The sequence below is a fragment of the Dipodomys spectabilis genome, unplaced genomic scaffold (assembly GCF_019054845.1).
Source record: "Dipodomys spectabilis isolate Male_0828 unplaced genomic scaffold, ASM1905484v1 ptg000145l, whole genome shotgun sequence".
Lineage (NCBI taxonomy): Eukaryota > Metazoa > Chordata > Mammalia > Rodentia > Heteromyidae > Dipodomys > Dipodomys spectabilis.
Genome location: NW_024870822.1, coordinates 20000935 through 20021289, shown reverse-complemented (window position 1 = coordinate 20021289; position 20355 = coordinate 20000935). Strand labels below are relative to the sequence as shown.

General features: G+C 45.3%; 1 protein-coding gene across 2 annotated transcripts in view; it reads left to right on the top strand.

Moving 5' to 3' along the window:
* Positions 1-20355, top strand: part of Spon1 (spondin 1) — a 265873-nt gene that overhangs the window by 235250 nt on the left and 10268 nt on the right. For both annotated transcript variants that reach the window (XM_042691690.1, XM_042691689.1), the window contains exons 7-8: positions 8560-8624; positions 20053-20254. In XM_042691690.1, coding sequence (XP_042547624.1) covers positions 8560-8624; positions 20053-20254 — 267 coding nt within the window. The remainder of the gene's footprint in view (positions 1-8559; positions 8625-20052; positions 20255-20355) is intronic.

Below are 20355 nucleotides of genomic sequence, written 5' to 3'. Positions count from 1 at the left end.
TGACCTCCCCAATCTACCTTTAACATATGTGCATCTTGCATGTCACACCTCTCCATACACACACACACACACACACACACACACACACACACATATACACACACACAGAGACCACCACCACCCACCCACGCTCTTCCCTGGTCTAGTACCTCCACAGGAGACACTTCAGCGGCCTCCTGACCTATTGTAGTCTGCTCTGCCACAGCAGCCAGGAGGCCCCTTTTTTAAAAATGTAAATGAGGCCACATCCCTCTTCTGCTTACAAGCCTTCCTCCACATCCCAGTCACAGCACTCTGAGAACCAGAGCCTCTAAAACCCCCAGGGAGGGCAGCAAAGGCCAGAGGCTCCCTCTAGCTTGTCATTAACTAATGGTTTCATAAATTAATTCATTATCCATCCCTGAAACAGTTCCTGCATACTTTCTGCAGGCCAGGCCAGTGCTGGGGAACAGGGAGGAAGGTGGCGTCCCTGCTCTCCTGCTGGCTTTAGACACAGGATTGGTCCTGGCTGGAGGGTGGAGCTGGGGAATTAGAGCAAGGAGTACTAAACCCTCTGCCTTTCAGATCACAGAAGTCCCCCATGGTGGAGTCAGGGCTCTGAAATGGACCCTAAGGCACCCTTACTACCCTTAGGGCTTTGAGCACCAACCACCTTTCCCTGGGTTCCTGGCTGGACTTCCTGGCAGCCACTCCTGTTTGAAAACAGGCAGCCCCTCTTAGCATGTCCTCTCCCATGAAGCTCGCTTTTGCTTCTCAGCTCTGTTTCTGGCCTGGCACTAAGGTTTTCCTAATGATAGAGATAGAAGATTGTGGGGAGAAGGGGCTGGTAGCACAGTAAGGACATAGATGCGCCATGCCACTGGCCTCTCTAGACTCAGAAGAGAAACCAACTTTCATGAACATTAGGCAGGACATAATTTAAAAAATGATACAAGTCCAGAAAACAAAGCCAAAAGATAAGCTAAATCAATGCCTGTGTGAAGGATGGAGGGTGCTGGACCTCAGAGCCACCCACCCACCAAGCATAACTGAGTCTAGAAGGGTAGTGGGGTGAACCAGGGCACCTCTGGGAGCCCTTCCTGTCCAACCTCACAAATGCCAGTCCTTCTTCAAAACCATCTTGGGAAAATGGTGATCTACAAGCATTATGCCGTGTTCCCATAGGAATTACAGGCTGTGTCTGAGAAGAAATAAAAAGAAATTGAATTTGAAATGCTTCTGTGCAAACACATCATCTTCTGTTAATGGGCTTCAGCTACTTTTCTGGCTTTGAAATAGCCGATCAGACAGCAGCTCATGATGGCGGCTGCTTTCCTAGGGGATGAGGCATAGAATTGGCACTTAAAGACCAGTGGGCTTGCTGGGATGTCCCCCTGAGGACCACTCAGAACCTACCGTTCCCAAAGTGGCTTCTGTGTGCCGTCCCTCTTTCTCCTGCCCAGTGGGGCTGCTCTCTCACCTGCTCCTCCAGTGCTATCAGGTAGGACCCCACAGCCTCAGCTCCATCCTAGGCCGGTGTGGTGTAGGTAGACCTGGACTCAGGAGGACACCAAGCCCATCCTAATCCCAGCATCGCATTCTTTCACTGATTATGATCCCAGCACAGATCTGAACATTGACAGTACAGCCATGAGCCAGACAAAAACCCTTGCCCTCCCAGAGCTCCATCCTGGCAGAGAAAAAAAGATGATCAAACAGTAAAGAAGCAAAATGCACGTGGGGAAATTGAACAGTGACAACTGTTAGGGAGAAAAGAAATTCAACTAAAGGAATGCAAGTGCAGGGTTGAAGGGGGAGCAAGAACATCTGTGGACGTTCGAGACCACACTGAGACGGTGATGTTTATGCAACGCCTTGGAGGAGGCGAAGGACCCGGGCTCTAAGATCTGGGAGAACAGCATTCCAGGTGCAGGAAATAGAAAATAGCGCATCCTCAGCAAGGGGTAAGGGGTCTGGCGTGCTGAAGCAAAGTGAGCACAGGGAAGAGTCACAGTCTGGTCAGTGAGGTCATGAGCAGGAGGGGCAGAGCATGAAGGGCCTTCAAAGGCATCACAAGGTCCCTATCTTCTGTAAGATGCAAGGCTAGTGGATGATGGTGATTAGAGGAACAGGATGATGAGTATACCACATGAACATTCCTATAACGTAATACCTGAGGTGTTTCGATTTATAGGGAAAAAAAAGGTTTATTTGGCTCACCATTTGGGAGGTGCAAGATTCAGGCTTAGGTGTAAACTTCGTGTTCTGAATTTTTGTCATGTTCATAATGATGCCTCTGTGGACTTGGTTCCGGGAAAGACCCTCAGCCACCATAGCTTGGTGGCTGGCAGTGGAGGGAGCATATGTAAGAGCAAGCCATCCCATCGCTATGCAGGAAGCCAGAGAGAGCCCAGGTAGGCCCTGCTCAGGCAACTCTCTCAAGGAATAACCATGGTCGGGTGAGAAATTCCTTAATCCCTTTAAAGGGCATCCCCATTTTCCTACGGGCCTCCTCACTGAGCCCCTTATTCCTGAAGTCCATAGCATCCCCTAACAGCAGTGTCAGGAGACACTTCAGCCAAACCCTAGGAGAAAGTGAGGGAGCAGAGAGACCTTCTAGGAATCAATGGTGTTCATCCAGGGGTTGGAAGGTGAAAATATTCTGGAAGTGGAGCCAACTAGATTGGTGTTAGAGTGTTCTGAACACTATCATCACCATGGGCGGGGGGGGGGGGGGGGGGGGGGACACGGTGGGAAGAATGAGGCATATTAGATTTGGAAGGGAAAACAGAGTTTGGTTTCAGAGACCCTAATTAGATATGCAGATGCAGGTGTTGGGCAGTTGGTATGCAAGTCTGGAGTTCAGAGTGGGGTTGAATAGAAGATTAAAATCTAGGGGTCATCAGCTTCTGTATAATTAAGGCACAGAGCTAGACAAAATCACCAAGGAAGTATGGATAGAAAAGAGGACTAAACACTCAAGCTCAAGGGACAAAAGAGGAGAACCAGAGGGAATGGCCAAGGATGACAGAGGGAAATGAAGAGGCAACAAGCCCAAGAGCCAAATGGAGAATGTGAAGAAAGAGGGGGTGATGGCTCTGCCCTGTGTCACAGAGAAGTTAGGGAAGCTGAGGATGGTGCCCACTCATTGGCCTTGGTACACAGAGATCATTGGTAACCTCAGCAAGGGTGGCTTCAGAAGAGAGGTGAATCCTCACCTGAGAACCAGGGACCATGCACTTGCCTACCTGAGAGGGACACAGTACAGACCACAGGAGACCATGGGCAAACTGTAAAGTGCCACCAGACATGAGTTGTCTGGTTTTATTTATGATCCAATAAACACAGAGCCTGCTGAAATGATGGGAGGCTACCGTTGGGCACAATTGATTTTAAAGATGCTTGCAGCCCTGTTATCACCCCATAAAATGGCTCATTTCCTGTGCTCATCAAAGGACACTAGCAAGGGATGCAAAAGTTACCTTCAGAGTTAGAAGTCAGTGGGTGATCAGTGGGAATTCTGGGAAAGCTGAAGCAGATAACAGAGCCAAACAGTGCTCATTGAGCTTTGCAAGCAAGACTCCAGGTATCTCAAAGCAGAGGCTCTGAGTTGCCCAAAGCTCTTGCTGACACATGAACAAAGTGGGAGAAGAAGTTGAGGAGGATGGAAGGGAAGAAGGTCAACAAAGTGGAAAGGGGGTAAGTTTCAGGGTCAGGCATCCTTGTTTTGGAATCTAGTATCATGAGTTTCTTCATGACCATCTTGTATGAACTGACTGCAAGACTGTAGGTCTTAGCATGAGGAAGCAGCTTATAGCTACTGATAGGGAGATTAAGTCAAAGTTCAAGAGCCTGGAAGGTAAAGGAACAGAGGAGGAGCTGAGGCCCGATGGAGACAAGGTGACCGACTCGGCCAGGGGCTTTGGTTGCAGGCATGGCTGAGATGCCTGGAGCTTGCCCTTGGTTGGAGCTTTGCTCTGGAGACCATGGGAGGAGGAGCTACCTACACTCACATTCACATTCTTCCTCTCTGTCCAGACCTGCAGCTCCTGATGCTCACGACATTTCTGCCTCAAGCCTGTCCCTACAATCTGACCACAGCCCAAGCCTGTTTTGAGCTGTGCTTTCCCCGGTGTCGTCCTCCTAGCCATGAGTTCTGAGTACAGCTGTCACATCTTCCAACATGTGTACCTAAAGCAAATGGAAGATGGACATGTGTGACCTGGAGTTTCTTTGGGGTTTTTCATTTTAATTGGCATATCTTTGGAGAAGCATTAATGTCATCCAAACAAGGCGTGTACTATAAAGGCCTTGATTGCAAAGGGTCCTGTGGGAAATGTAAAAGGGCTCTAAGGATCCTTGAAAGATCCTGTCTGTGCCTTTGAGACTTGTTAAAACAAGCCTTCATTTAAATCTGATGTGTGATTGCTTACTCTGAATTTAAGTCCTCCGTTCTTCAGGATGTGAACGCCAGTGCCCCAGTGACGCCATCCTAGCCCCCTTGATGGCTTAATACTCCCCATCGGATGTTCCCAGAGACTCAAAGCTGCCAAGGGGAGGAAGCTCTCCTAGCTTTGTGGGCTCATCAGCAACAGTGAACCCCACTTTCTGTCCTCAGACAGTGCCAATCTAACACCCACTCTGTGCAAAGGTACCTATGAATAGAATGGTGGCTAATATTCACAGAGTACTACCTGTGTGCCACGCACTGCACTGGCATGTCATTTAGTGCCTGTAACAACTGCATGCTGAGAATTGGTTTCAACCCTGCCTCATGGAGGAGAAAACTAAGGTGTATAGAGACTTCCCAAAGGACACAATCGGTTAATGGTGCAATCAGGACTTGAACTCAGGTTGGATTCCACAGTTTCTACTCTCAACACAGTTACTTTCCCTCCTACTGGACTAATAAACATAGAAACAATGGCTGGGTAGTATGCAGTGTGCACAAAGCTAGGAGGACACAGGCATATCTACAGTCCCTCTGGGAGCGCAAACTGGTTCAGACATGAAGGAACCTGCTACGTTTTAAGTTTCTGCATCTTTTGAACACATTTGGCAATCAGCAACGTAGGACCCATTTTTAAATTTTTCTTTTCTTTTCTTGTATTTTCTTTCTCTCCTTTTTTTTTTTTGTTGTTGTTGGTTGTGGACTTGAACTCGGGGCCTGGGTGCTATACCTGAGCTCTTCAGCTCAAGGCTAGCACTCTACTACTTGAGCCACAGTACAACTTCCGGTTTTCTGGTAGTTTATGGGAGATAAGAGTTTCACAGACTTTCCTGCCCGGGCTGGCTTTGAATCCTCAGTTCTCAGCCTCCTGAGTAGCTAGGATTACAGGCATGAGCAACTGGCACCCAGCCTGACATAGGACTCTTATGGGAACAAAAAAATACATACACTATGCTGGGTATGGTGGCTCATGTTTGTAATGCCAGCACTAGGGAGGTTGAGGCAGGAAGATCATGAGTTTGAGGCCAGCCTGGAATTTATAGACACCCTGTCCAGAGAGAGGGGGGAGGGAGGGAGGATAATAAAAGGAGAGCAGAGGGGAAAGGTAGAGGGAGTAGGGGGAAGGGAAAGTAATTTTACTGAGGTCTCATGTTTAGTTGACTATTTGGATAGCCATGAATAAGCTAAACCCTTTCCAATCCTGTAGACCTTAAGGCTATAGCAGAAAATACTGACGTTTCAAAAAATATTTAGGATTTAGGATTTTAGGCTTATTTGTTTTGAGAGGTCTCTCTGTGTAGCCCAGGCTGACCATGAACTCAGATTCTTCTGCCTCAGCCTCCTGAGTGCTGGGATTACAGGTATGTCAGGTATGTGCCATCATATATATATATATATATATAAATATGTATATGTATTTATATTTATTTATCATTTATGCGATACTGGAGTTTGAACTCAGGGCCTTGCTCTCTGTAGGCTCTATGAGCCATTCTACCAGTTCCTGTTTACATTGTTTTTGTTTATTATAAGGGTGATGTACAGAAGGGTTACAGTTCCAATAGGAAGGTAATGAGTACATTTCTTGTCGAATATTGTTACCTCCTCCCTTGCTTTCTGTTACTTTCCCTCAACGTTGGTTGTTTTAAGAACGAGGTTTTGCTGTATGTCTGGGCTGGGCTGGACTGCAATCCACTGTGTGTTTCTCTTTGTCACTAAGATGCTAAGCCTCACCACAGTGCCTAGCTATTGGCTAAGATGAAGTCTGGCAAACTTTGCCTGAGCTGGCCTCCAACTTCATTGCCTCCGCAGTAGTTAGGATTATATGCTTGAGCCACTGCACCTGGCTAAATATTTTACTTTTCAGGTAAATGTTCCAGAATATTCTTTAACACAAAAAGGAACAGATCACAAACAGGAACAGATACTGTGAAATTCCTAAATCAGACAAGGTATAGCAAGAACCTGTAATTCTCACATAGAAGAACCAACCATCCTAGGAGCTAAATCTAAAAATACAGATGGAATTTCATCACTGTAAATAAATACTAATGGAGGGCCCGAACTATTGTTGTTGACTTATATACTAAAAAGTAAAATCAATATGTCATTAGCTGGGCCCTAGAAACCAAGATTTAATTGTAAAGCAAGGTGAATCTGTAGGACCTGCTATCTTGGTAGCTACCTCAACTACACCCACATTGATTTTTTGTGTGTGTGAAAAATTTCTTCAAGGGCAAAAGAAATGTCAGCAAGAGTATCTCATTACTTGAATCACCTTAGATTTTATTTTTATGTCTTGACCTAGCCTGCCATAATTTGAAGATTTCCAGCACTAAAAAAAAAAAAAATTCAAAAAAGGAATGCTATGTCCTGATATTTATATCCGATATAAATATCAATCATGTATATCATATGTATTATTATACATGTAGTCTATAGTATATAATAATGGAAAACCTCCCATGATATATGATATTAAGGACAATATTAAAGTTAAAATCATGGTGTAGAACAAAGCATTCAGTATGATGTTATTTTTGTAAGAGAAGCTACGTACAGTGTGGTAGCCTATGTATTGTAAGATATCTGGGATGATGTAGCAAATGGTAAAAATCTAGAAAAAGAGAAGGAGGCAGACAGCAAGGTAGATGTTGACGTAGAATGTGTTGAGCGCCATGACTTCATGGTAAACAGCTTTTCTACAGATTCATTAGGAGGAATACATTATAAACAAATCTTCCTTGAAAAACCTAACCACTCAAGTGGGGCTAGGAAGTGGGTTTTTTTCCTGCAGATCTGTGAATGCTGGGGCAATCTGTCTTCAAAGATTCCTTCCTTCTACCAAAAGCAGACACCCCAAGGGGCTTTCCTGTAGGAAGAAGCTTTAGACTCTTGCCCTGCCCTGTGGCCTGGCCTCTGCCCTTCCCTCCCCAGGACCACATGCAAGAGATTCAGGTTAAGCTCAATCTGGCTGAGCTCCCTTCCTCTCAGTGGCCACCACTAAATGACCCCTCCCCTGGTGGCAGCCAAGGTGGTCTGGACAAGAAGGCATTTTATAATCTTTGGGCCAGAGCCTAGAAAACACCTCAGCTCTCTTTCCTTCCAGTTTTCTCAGGGCTCTGGGGAGCAGCTTACCAATTCATCCTATTGACCAGGCACAGCTCTGAGGACTGGAGCATAGCTCTGAGACTGCCAACAAAGCCTGTGCCCCCTGGAACTCTGGGATCTGTTCAGTTGGCAGTGACTCTCTTCCTTCACCAGCTGGTGATATTCTCGAGTTTGTGATGCACTATGGCCAAAGGTGTCAAAGCTCTTCTTGGCCCGGGCCAGGGGAAGGGGAGATCCGAGACCAGTGGCCTCCGTCCGAGGAGAGTGCTGCCAAAGCCGAATCTAGAGCTCTGTGGGCCTTCAGCCTTGCAAAGATCATGACACCCTTGACCCCATGTTTAATTAGAAGTAAAACCCACCACACCACAAAGTAAATTAAAGCAACATCAACAAAGTTCTGGGGGGAGTTTCTCCATGTTGACCCCTTAATGCTTTCCTTCAAAAAGCTAATTATCAACTCTGACTCAAAACAAAACAAAAAACAAAAAAACCTTGATTCCACCCCCAACATACTTTAATGGTGCTATTTACGTATGACCCAAACATAGCAAAGCAGATCATCATGAGAGGAGCAATATACATACTGAGTGCTCCTCTTTGTCAACTTGATTGGGTCTCCACAGCAGGAGTCCCAGGGTGACAATCCTTGCATTTCCCCTTCTGGCTGCACGGTAGCACCTACTCATCCCCCCCCCCCCCCCCGGCCTGGACACAGAGCACAGGACTGAGCCTTTCAGGCTGGACAACATATGGAAGTCCGACCAACCATGATGCAGTCCAGCTCTGGCTCCAAGGGAAAGGCTGGGCTGAGTGGGAGAGAAGCAAAGGTGTGGCTTGTGGGTCCCTCAGTGTCCCAGCACCATCAGGCACTCTATACCCAGTGCCACCTCTGGGTGTCCCTGAAGGTCCTGGGCATGACAGCCCCACCCAGGGGGGTAAACAATGTCACCATGCTAAGTCCGTCTTATTCCCAAGAGCACAGCTCTCTTCACTGAATGTATGATTTTTTTTTTTTTCAGAGTGACGAGGTCCTCACTGTCATCAAAGCCAAAGCCCAGTGGCCAGCCTGGCAGCCTCTCAATGTGTAAGTAGCACAGACCCTGGCCCTGCCCTAACCTTGCCATGGGAGCCACTTACGTAAGGGCAGCATCGAAGCAGTGGTGTCATTAGAGTCAGTGATGCCTCTCAGGTGAACAGGTAAGTGATAAGTGAGGTGTTGCCCATGTGGAGTCCAGGGTTTGTTTGGTCTTTTTTCATTTTTGGTTATGGGGATCAAACCCAGGACATTGCACTTGCTAGGCAAGCGCTTTGCCACTGAGCTACCTTCCCAGCCCAAACAAGCTTTGTTTTTTTTATTATATATATACGTATATATAGGCCAGTCTGGGCTTGATCTCAGGGCCTAGACACTGTACCACTTGAGCCACAGCACCACTACAGCCCATTTTTTTGTTGTTTTTTTGGGGGGGAGTCAGTCAGGGGCTTGAACTCTGGGCTTAGGCACTGTCCTTGTACTCTTCAGCTCAAGGTGAGTGCTCTACTGCTTGAGCCACAGAGCCACTTCCAGTTTTCTAGTGGTTTATTGGAGATAAGAGTCTCACAGACTTTCCCGCCTGCGCTGGCTTTGAACCAAGATCCTCAGATCTCAGCCTCCTGAGTAGCTAGGATTACAGGCATGAGCCACTGGTGCCCAGCTAGTCCATGCGTTTTATACATGTTTCTGTCCTCTCAAAAGGTAGGCTTTTCCCCCAGTAGTCCTTCCCACCAGGGACCCAACTCAGACATAATGGCCAATCATTACGTATTTATTCATGCCCTCAGCTACAACAGGCTGAGTGCATATTTATCCTCAGAGCACACAGGTGTATTCACTGTAAGCAAAATTGAGTGATGGAAAGCCAAACATACTCTGGGTCTGTTCTCAGTTCCTGTCTCTTGGAGTCTTCAGTGATTAGGGGTATGTTGCTAGCTCCAAAACCTTCCAGATAGATGGATATATGCTTGCATGCATGTATGACTACATGGATGGATGGATGGATGGATGGATAGATGGATGGATTTATGGGCAAATACATAGATAAGTAGCTATAGTGATAATATCCATCAGTTTCTTGGACACCTCTCCATGGATGGCCCATATGGACCTTCAACTCATCATGTCCAAAATGGAACTCATCACTTTTACCTTTGAAAAACCAATGGTTCTCGTCTATGTGGGGAAACATGAGAAGTACAGTAAGTTATAAGGTCTTGTTGATTCTACCTTCTAACTATCTCATAAAACAGCCCAATCCTTTCCTGACCATTCCCCTACCATTAAACAAAATCACTGTCATCTTTTCATAACTAGCCTACTTTGACTGTTCTCTAGTCTCCCTCATCCTAACTCCTCCTCTATACTGTTACCAAAATAATCTTTTAAGACTCTAACCTATTGTGTCTTCCCCTTCTTAGAATCCTTCCCTGGCCTTTTAGCCTCCAGGATCAAGTCCAGACCCCTTCATTCAGTTTGACTGACCACAGATTGTAACAACATAGCCTCCATTCTTGTGGGTTCATTCCCTGCTCTGTACCACTCTGGCCACCCTGAATTCTGTGTGGTTTCTTGATTAAGCTTTGATTTCACTCATCCTTTAAGGCCTGGAAATGCCCATCAGGAAATGGTTTATGGAGAATGGCTTAGCTAGCCCCTCCATAGGGTGGTCTGCACCCATGAGCAAGGGTATTGATGTGGGCAGCACCAGCATGGGAAATAGGTGAGATCCTGCTCTGTAGGAAAAAAAAATCATACTCAAAATATTAGGAACTAAAAAGGAGGCTCCCCTGGATGGGGCAGCAAGAGATGAAGGCCACACATACCTTCCTAGCTAGAAGCAGGAAAAACTGTTGTCACATACCTGGTGCCCAACTACTCAACTATGAGCAAACTAATGGATCATCCTCATCATATGCCAGCCTTATACACAGTCCCTCCCCTTTTGACCACCCAACCCAGAGCGGAGAGAGATAACAAATAGAATTCTATCCCTCCAGGCCTGTTCTTTTGCATAATTCCAGATGGCACCATAGATACAGAATATTCAAAATATAATATCATCATGGCTTCCCTGTATGCTCTAGGCAGGTAAGTGTTAGTATAACCAGTTCTAGAAGCCCTGTGAAGGGACACAGCACAGCCCAGGGGTATGCAAAGTTAGCAAAGGAAGTACATATGTTAGATACATGGCTGAGTCTGGAAGAATGCTCCTTGCCCTGAACAGCTGAGCAGAGGGAGTCCAAATGGCTGCACACAATGGCTTTCTAACCTGCTGGGATCTCAAGCCTTGCTCTGGATCCTTCACACATACCTGGAACTGCACCAGCACAGCAGAAAACCTTCCCAGCCAGGAAATCCTTTCTCTCTCCAAAGAGAAGCAACTGGAGGCAGGGCCTACTGTCCTGTGAGGTAGGCATTTGCCTCTCAGCCCCATCTGTCCAGAAAGCACCCTGTGAACTCACAAATCTCTTTGTGTAACTGACATTATTCAGCAGTTAGGTCTTCCTGAATCTTGTCAGCTCCCAGACCTACATGTTTAAATCCCTCACCTTTAGCCCTCTAGGAGGGGAAGAATGGGTCAGGGGCAGCTGGACCAAAACTTGTAAGGAATCTTTATACCTAGAAGATTATGTGTTCAGAAAAGTGAAAACTGAAAAACCCAATCTACTCAGTAAGGAGAGACAAAAGGGAGAGAGTTAAGAGATTGAAACCTTTTTACTTAAAACATCTATTGTGTACCCTAGTACCATATTAGGTACTCACATTTGTCATTCCATGTAATCCTTAAATAGCCCCATGTGGTAACCCCATTTTACAGATGATGAAACTGAGACTTTGAGCTTATATGACAGTTCTGGGTGAACCAGAATTCCATCATATCTAGCTGACCAACTTCAATGCTTTTACTCTTTACTTTGACAGGATCCTTCTGGTTATGTAATGATTTAGCTACACATCTCTGAAACTCAGGGAAAGAGTTGTATTATGATACAAAATTGAGAGTCATTGAGGAATAGGAGACAACCAATGCCCAGGGCATAGACAGACAGAACAGCTGAGAACAGAGTCGAGGGCTTAAGATAGAGTCCCACAGAGCTCTGACACTCCATGCTCAAGAGGACCGTGCCTGCAAAGGAAGCAAACAAGGAGCAGCAAAGACATCCAGAAGGAGCCCCGTACCTGAAAGCGAGGGTTCAGAAAGCTTACATGGGTAGGCCCAGTACAGTGGAAGGATCAAGGAAAACAGCAATTTGCTCTTCGGATTTTTTGACATGAGGATCACCTTGACCTTATGGAGAATCTTTCTGTAGTGGAATGGAAAACTTCACACAGTAGATGGAGTGTGAACAACTGTGCTTATTTCAGTGAAATTTGCTACGAAGGAGAAAGCCCAAATGGCAGCTTGCAAGGGAATGAAAATTAATGAAGTTTGTTTTCTTGAAGTGTGTGTGTGTGTGTGTGTGTGTGGTGTGTGTGTGTACACACACGTGCACATACACCAGCCAGTACTAGGGCTTGAACTCAGGGACTGGATATTGTCATTCAGCATTTTTGCTCAAGTCTAGCATTCTACCACTTGAGCCACAGCTCCCCTTCCAGCTTTTTGATGGCTAACTGGAGATAAGAGTCTCATAGACTTTCCTGCTTTGGCTGACTTTGGATCAAAAGTCTTCAAAACTCAGCCGCTTGAGTAGCTAGGATTATAAGCATGAGCCACCAGATTGTTTCTCTGAATAACTGAAAGAAATATTTGGAGACCACTTCCCACATTTCACCTATCCCTTAAATTTTCTGAGGCCCAATGAAGAGAATTAATTGATGGCAAACATTCAGGCCTTCCCAATATGCAAACCTCTCCACTGGGTTCTACAAGCTTGTTAAGGGGAAGGAATTTTCCTTTGATTTTTCCCATACCCTCTGCTCCCCTCTCCTCTTCCAAATCTCATTAGGAAGTCAAATTAAGAAGACTACATGCAGCCAAGTTTTATTTTTCAGAAACAGTCCCGCCCCTCCTCCTAGCACCCACGGATTGAGGTTAATGGGATTCCAGGCCCCCTCGGCCCACTGGAAAGCCAGGGTGACCTACTTTGCGAGGTCCTGCCCGTTGAAACTGACTTGTTTTTCAATGATCTCCATCTTTATCCCCAGCACCACTTCTCAAAGGACAGCCATGAATGAACAAATTAGTAGCCGACTTGTTTAGCTCAATAAATCAAGCTGTAGCTCCGACAGTCCAGCCTGCAGGTAAAGACAGGAAAGACAAATTCTAAGCAAAACCCACATCCTTCACCAGTTCCTTCAGCACCTAAGTGGAAAATGCCCAGGTTTCCTGCAAATCAATTCTGAATTTCTGTTACCCAGGTCCTCTAGTGTAGTCTAACTGCTAAGAATTACTGGAACTTTTAAAGATAATCATTGTCTTACAATGAATCCTGAAAAGAACCACAGACCACCCTTAAATTATTCCTACCCACTGCGCTTAGTTAACATGTGTTAGACGAATGGTTGTGTTTGTGGGGACAGTGGAATAGAGACATGGTCACCTTCTCCAGAATTCCAAAGCCACAGATCCTCAGGAGATCAGAGGCATCTTTCTCTTAAATCAGAGCTGGAAGTTCCCAGCACTTGCCCAGGTACATAGATGTACTCAGGACCATAAAGAAGACATATCTTGGACTGGAGGCGCAGGTGGATCAAAGATCCCTGTGGACCTACAGTACTAGACACATCCTGATTCACGTTTTCCAACATTACAGGCACCTCACCCAAACCTTTCCCCACCAACCAGAACTTAAGGTCAGTAAATGACTTGAGCGCTCCCTTGTGGCTGAATTGAGTTTCTGCAACTTCAAAAAATGGATTATTCAGAGAAAAAGAGAAACAGAAAGCAACCTGTGAATAGTTTAGGAAAATCCCACCAGAGTCTCCCTGGCGTGGATCTATCATTTAAACAGAAAGAATAAATCTTCAGGCGGAGCTTAAACATCCTTTCTACCACTTTGCTTCTGTGGGGTTTTGAGTTTTGCCTGGAAAAGTAGCATGAGAAGCAATGAGCCTTTACCAAATCCCATGGCTTGCCAGCCACAAGCAGCATTTTCCCCACAGTAAAATTGTGGGGTATGTACGATGCCCTCACCTTTCAGATTAGTAACTGCCAAGAAAAGTGAAATAAAAGCTCCTGTCACACAGGTATTAAATGGCTGAACCAAAACTCAAGACACTGGCTCTGTTCCAGTATCCTGCATTTCTCCCCTACACCCTGCCCACTGCCTCACTGGATATAAAAGGAAACATTTCTACTTTATATTTATTTATATTTTAATTTTTCTGATACGACTTGCCTGTTTATAACCTCGTTGGGATTATGGACTTTTTCTTAATGTTTTGGAATACCTGTATAGATACTCTTTAGTTACACTTGACCAAGATATTTTTGCTAACACCTGACAATTTTTCTACAAGGTAGATGTAAGTTGAGCTCCCTTGACCCAAGTGCTTGAGACTAGAGTGCCGTGGTTTGTATCTTCAGTATCCCCCAAAGATCCCTATGGTAAAGGCCTGGTTGCCAGCCTGTGGACCTGTAAGAGGTGGTAGAACCTTTAGAAGATGGGAGGCCTTACTGGAAGGTTAGACCCTCAGAAGTATGCTCCTAGGGGATATTGGACCTAGCCTCTTTTTTTCTGTTTCTTGGATTCCATGAGGTAAGCATCTTCCTCTGTCCTGCGCTCCTGCCATGATTCTCTGTGCTTGCATAGGCCCAAAGCAACAGGGCCAGGAAGCCAGGGCTAAAACCTTGAAAGTTATTTATCATAGCTATTTTGAAACTGTGACAGAACACCGGCTAACACAAGAGGTGTTTGGGAATTCTGGGTTTAGTTGTCTGTTTTGTTAGTTGTGGGTCTTGAACTTGGCCTGGGCTCTGTCCCTGGGCCTTTTTATACTCAAGGCTGGTGCTGCTCTAGCACTTGAGCCACAGCACCACTTCCAGTTTTTGAGTAGTTAATTGGAAGAGTCTCAAGGGAACTTTTCTGCCCTGGCTGGCTTCGAACTGCCATCCTCAGATCTCAGCCTCCTGAGAAGCTAGGATTACAGGTGTGAGCCACTGGCACCCAGCTATTTCTGAAAATTTTCTGCCTCATATATACTTCATATGAATCCACAAGAAACTTTATTCAAATTCTTTTGTGTACTGGTACTGTGGTTTGAATTCAGGGCCTCATGCTTTCACTTGAATCTCTAGCTCATAACTGGTGCTCTATTGAGCCACATCCAGACTAGCATTTTGCTTTGGAAGCTGAGTGTCATAGACTTTTCTGCCTAGACTGATTTTACACCTCATTCCTCTTGTCTCAGCCTCCTCAATAGCAAGGATTATAACCGTGAGCCACCAGTGCCAGAGTTATGCAATATTTTTAATGCACCTACATTTTGCCTCTTCTATGATGTCTGGGGTGAAGATTTCCACTTGTGGTATCCAGTTGATGCTCAAAAAGTTTAAGATGTTGGATTTCTCGATTAGGGATATTATGTGTTTTTTTTTATGTATATGTTTTAACTGTATTTATTATCTGGTTGTGTGTGTGTGTGTGTGTGTGTGTGTGTGTGTGTGTGTGTGTGTGTGTACTGAAGCTTGTGTGTGTGTGTGTGTGTGTGTGTGTGTGTGTGTGTGTACTGAAGCTTGAACTGAAAGCATACACTCTTGCTTTTTCACTCAAGGCTGAGTGAGCCACCCCTTCAGTATTCCTCTACTTCTGGCTTTTGCTGGATAATTAGAGATGTGAGTCTCATAGACTTTCCTGCCTTAAGTAGCTATGATTATATCTGGATGTTTTCTATTTGATTCTAGATTTATTGTTTTGTGTATGACATCAGATGAGTCTGATATTTTCTTCATTTCTAGTGTAATTAATTTAGACCAACCTCATTTAGTTTCACTAACTTGGGCATACTATTTTGTGTAAGTCCTTACTTGTAGTTTCTGGAGTCTTCAATTTGTGCCATGGACTTACATTTCTGTTTTAACTTGTATATCATACTATTTTGACTACCATGCTTTATCATATATTCTAGTATGTGTTGTGGCTAGATCAACTCTCCTTGCTTGAAAACTGATTCAAATTTAAGTTGCAAGTGGAATAAAATGAAACCAAATTAGCAACACATCTTGGAAGACATGGCATATAAAAATGCATAAATAAGAACTTTTCTTATAGTTTGAGCAAATTGAAGAACTCCAGTCCTATCTAGCATTTCCTAAAGAAAGTTACTTTAATAGAATTTTTATTAAAAAATAAAAGTATTTGATTTTAATTAAATTTGGAGCTAAAGAAGTATAAGAGCTCTACATTCATTTCCTTAGATTAATTCATTTACTTTTTAGATATTTGAAGAGGACATATTGCAAGCCTTAGCATGACCCATATTCCATTGGTAGAAAAAGGAGAAGACAGACATTAAACAAGAAGTTCCTAGGATTCTGGGTACTAAAACACCTGTTATCCTAGCTACTCAAGAGGCTGAGATCTGAGGATCACGGTTCAAAGCCAGCCCAGGAAGGAAAGTCCATGAGATCTTATCTCCAGTTAGCCAGCAAGAAGCCAGAAGTGGAGCTGTGTTTCAAGTGGTGGAATATCAGCCTTGAGTGGTAAAGCTAAGGGACAGCACAGAGGCTCTGAGTTCAAGCCCCAGTACTAACAACAAAAAAAGTGGTAGTGGTGGTGGTGGTGGTGATAGTGGTGGTAGCTGCTGAGGATGTGGTTGTTGATGATGTTGTTGCTGCTGCTGCAAGAAAAGGATGTGCTCAAATGCTATGTGAAGGTAGAATAACTGGCCTAAGCTATGTGAGGAAGTCAGGAAACACTTCTTGTAGGAAGCATTACATCAGCTGAAGGTTAGGGAGAAATTCTTAGTTCAGGATAAGAGAAAGGATGAAGGCATGCCTAAAGATTCTACAAACTGTCCCTAGACCTTAGAGGTTCAAAGTTGCCTTGCCACCCAACACTGGGTCAGGCATTTTTTGCTGCTCCTTTGCCCCTGGAAACCTTTACCAGGCTCTGGAGTTCACCTCTCTGGTGCTACAGACTTGGCTGTAACATATTGGTCCAAATGGGTTTACTGAGAATGGTTTCCACAAGCCTTGTTTTCAAATGGTTATGTCATGAACTAAACAAAGGTCAGGATGATTTGATGAGGTGGAATTGCGTTGGTTTCTCAAGTTCCTCAGTAGAGATGTTTTTGTCGCCTTATGTTGTCACTGTGAAATAGTGTCACCCATAAGGTATAGGTGTAAGGTAGAGGATGTGATTGACAAACCTGGCCCAGAATCACAACTTATGGAAAAAGGAAGGCAATGGATGGTGCCATTGTTCTCTGGCAATGGAAGAGGTCTGCGTCTAAGGGAGTGCTTTTCTGAGGGCTAAGGCAAGCTGGGAAATAAAAGCAGCCCTGCTGGATGTTCTTGCCTGACAGGTGAGACAGGCCTGGGCCATGTTTCACGAGTCTATCGGTGAGCAGTGCCACAGCTCCAAGACTGCAATCTTTTTAGAACCCGGCCCTTAAAGAAGCCGCTGAACACTGGCCTACATTCCAAAAAAGTGCACACATGGGAACAGGAAAGAAAATCTCCCAACCTATGGCAGGCTACATTGAATAACAGACTGTGTCGGCGTGGCGATTCAGCAGTTTGTAAAGTCTTCCTTAAAAAGCATCTGATGTATCCTGGTGTAGGTATTGTTAGGTGGAGACAATCAGACTCACAGAATGAAACAATGCTCAAGATCTGCAGCTAGGAAGGAGTACAAGTTGCCATCAGAATTCCATCTGTTCAGTCAGCCCATCGGGGGTACTGGGATGCAGCTGTGAGAGCTGAGTTCCAGCCCTCAATGAGCTCCCAGCCTAGCAGGGTACGCAGAACAGGGAGGAAGCAGTTCCAGTCACTGGCTACAGCAATCTGCAGTGTGTGACAGACCAAGGGCTCTTGCCAGCAGGTCAGAAAGGCAGCACATGAGCTGAGGCTAGAAGAATGAGTAGAAAAGTGATTAGTGGTGCACTTGAAGTACATAATGGTCACTTGCAGGAATATTTGCCCCTTGCCCCCATGTCCCTAAACTTAGCAAGTCCCAGGAGTTACCAAGGTTGCTGGTCCAAGGGCCAAAATTTCCATCACACTTCTCTTCGCTGGCCTGCCCAGCTGAACCCAAGAAACTTCTGGAGAACCTGCTGGTCCTCCTCTTCCCTCCTGAAGGCTCCTGTGGACCTGCTGGTGGCCACGCCAGACTCCTCCTCCACTCTGTGCAGGCTGCATTGTGAGGTCTACTGAGGAAAGCCTCTCCTTCCCTCTCCTTTGCCATCTCCATCCAACCCTACCATGCTGCTGTCAATTACAGCAGAGCTAAGGACCCTTTGTCCAAAGTGCTTGGGACACAGGTGGCTCGAATTTCCCATTCCTTTGGATTTTGTAGTATTTGCATATTCATAATATGCTATCTTTGGAATTAAGCCCTATTCTAAGCATGAAACTCCACTGTTTCATATGAACATTATAACAGCCTGTAAGTAATTTTTGTATTTTTTAAAACAATTTTGTGCCTAAATGAAGTTTCATGGTGTGGGACTTTTTCCACTTGTGGCATCAGAATGTTTTGGAGTTTGGAGCCTTTCAGATTTTGAATGTTCAAAATAGGATTGTGCAACCTATAATAGTAAAAAGAATACAGATGCCATTCGTTGGCATCTGTAATTCTTTAGAGCAGACACACTTGATCCCTATTTTAGAGATTTGGAACACTGAGCTACAGAAAGGTTTGGTCATTTGTCCAAGAATGCACACAGGTGGTGCCAGGACCACTCCACAGCTTTCCCTCCTCTGCTGCTTACTGTTTGGTCCCATCTTCCAACAGAACCCAATGATGTAGTTCTCAGGACTGGGCAGGTTAGGGCAACAGAAGCAACTGGTCCAGGCGTTCCCAAACAGCTGAGCAGGGCAGCTGCCAGCTGAACAGGCCAGTTGGTCCGCAGCCCAGGGTTCCCCATAATTAGCAGCCTGGGGTATAGAATCATGCTGAGCTGCCTTTAAGCCTCAGCCCTTATTACTTGTGTCTCCAAGTTCACTCATATCTCTGTGCCCTCTCATTGCCTCTACACAAAACATGTTAATTCTGCCCATGGGATTGTCATGGAATAACACAGGATGGCCACTAAGAGTGTGCTGAGTGACTAGGGCTCTTCTTTTCCCAGCCTCTTTGGTGGACCATCACCGTAGAGCTCATGAGCCGACTACTGCTGAGCCCTTCTCTCAACACAAGGAGATGGAGGGCAAGGAGCAGCCTTGTAGTTGTAGACTTGGGAAGTCATTCCAAGCAGCTGGAGCTGGTCAGCCAAAGGTGAACCAGCTGTGAGTCAGTGAGTGCACCCTCATCCCAGGCAGGGCCTTGCCACAGGTGGCCTCTGGGGGGAGGGACAGAGGCAAGAGGGGATCTCCCTCTGAGGCACAAAGGAATGCTCAAGAGTCAAAGGGGCCAAGAGAATTTAGAAGTTGATGGAAAGAACACTGACCTTGAACTAATATGTGCTTGAGTTATGGTTTCTGTTTTGCAGTTTAACTTTGTATTATATGACCCTCCTGAGCACCTCTCCTCATCCCCCCTATATATTTTAATCAACAATCTGTAACCGTTATAGATTAAATGGGAATGTGTAAGTGAAGGCTTGGTACATTAAGCATTTTTATCGTATAGTTCATCTCCCATTCGACACAGCTGGGAGCACACAGAGCACATGTATTTGTTCATTCACTTTTTCAAAACTATTTGCAAAGCCAGACACCAGTGGCTCACCTCCTGTAATCAATGCTAGCTACTTAGGAGGGACAGAATCCAGAAGATTACACTTTGAAGCCAGCCTGGGCAGAAAAGTCTTCAAAATTCCATTTCCAAAAAAAAGGCAAAAAGCTACACTGGAGGTGTGGCTTCAGTGGTAGAGCACCAGCTAAGCAAACAAGTTCAGTGAGCGTGTGAGGCCCCACCACCCCAGTATAATATGTATTAGGTAAGTATATGTGTATATGTATACATATTTACATATAAATGTATTCTATGTATGTATATATGTATGTATGTATGTGTGTGTGTATATATATTCTGAGTATTCCCTGTTCTAGGCACTGGGAATAAAGCCATGCATGAAGTACACAAAAAAACTGCTTTCCAGAGCTTACACTCCAGTGAGAGATGCTCAGTAAACAGCTAAACAAAGCAGTAATACCAATGCAGTGGAAACCCTGAAAAAGAACAGAGTGACAGCACAGGGCTCTCCTCATGTTTGTCCCACTGAAGAGAGGAGAGAGATGAGTGTAGACAGCAATGGCTGGTTTACTGCCTCCTCTCTGCCCCTCATCCTCCATCCCCATCTGGGCAGATGGCTCCCAACTATGTACCCCAGCCTCCTATAATGTAAGACCTTTGTATTTGCTTTCCAGGAGAGCAGCACCCTCGGCTGAATTTTCAGTGGACAGGACACGCCACCTAATGTCCTTCCTGACCATGATGGGCCCCAGTCCTGACTGGAATGTGGGTTTATCTGCAGAGGATCTGTGCACCAAGGAGTGTGGCTGGGTCCAGAAGGTAGTGCAAGACCTGATTCCCTGGGATGCAGGCACTGACAGCGGCGTGTCCTACGAGGTAGGTGTGTGCCTGTAGTGGTACTGGCAAACTTCCCAAGCACTTTCTTGTACCCCAGCCCTGTTCTGTCCCAGAACAGGGACATAGGGCAAGTCTGACTC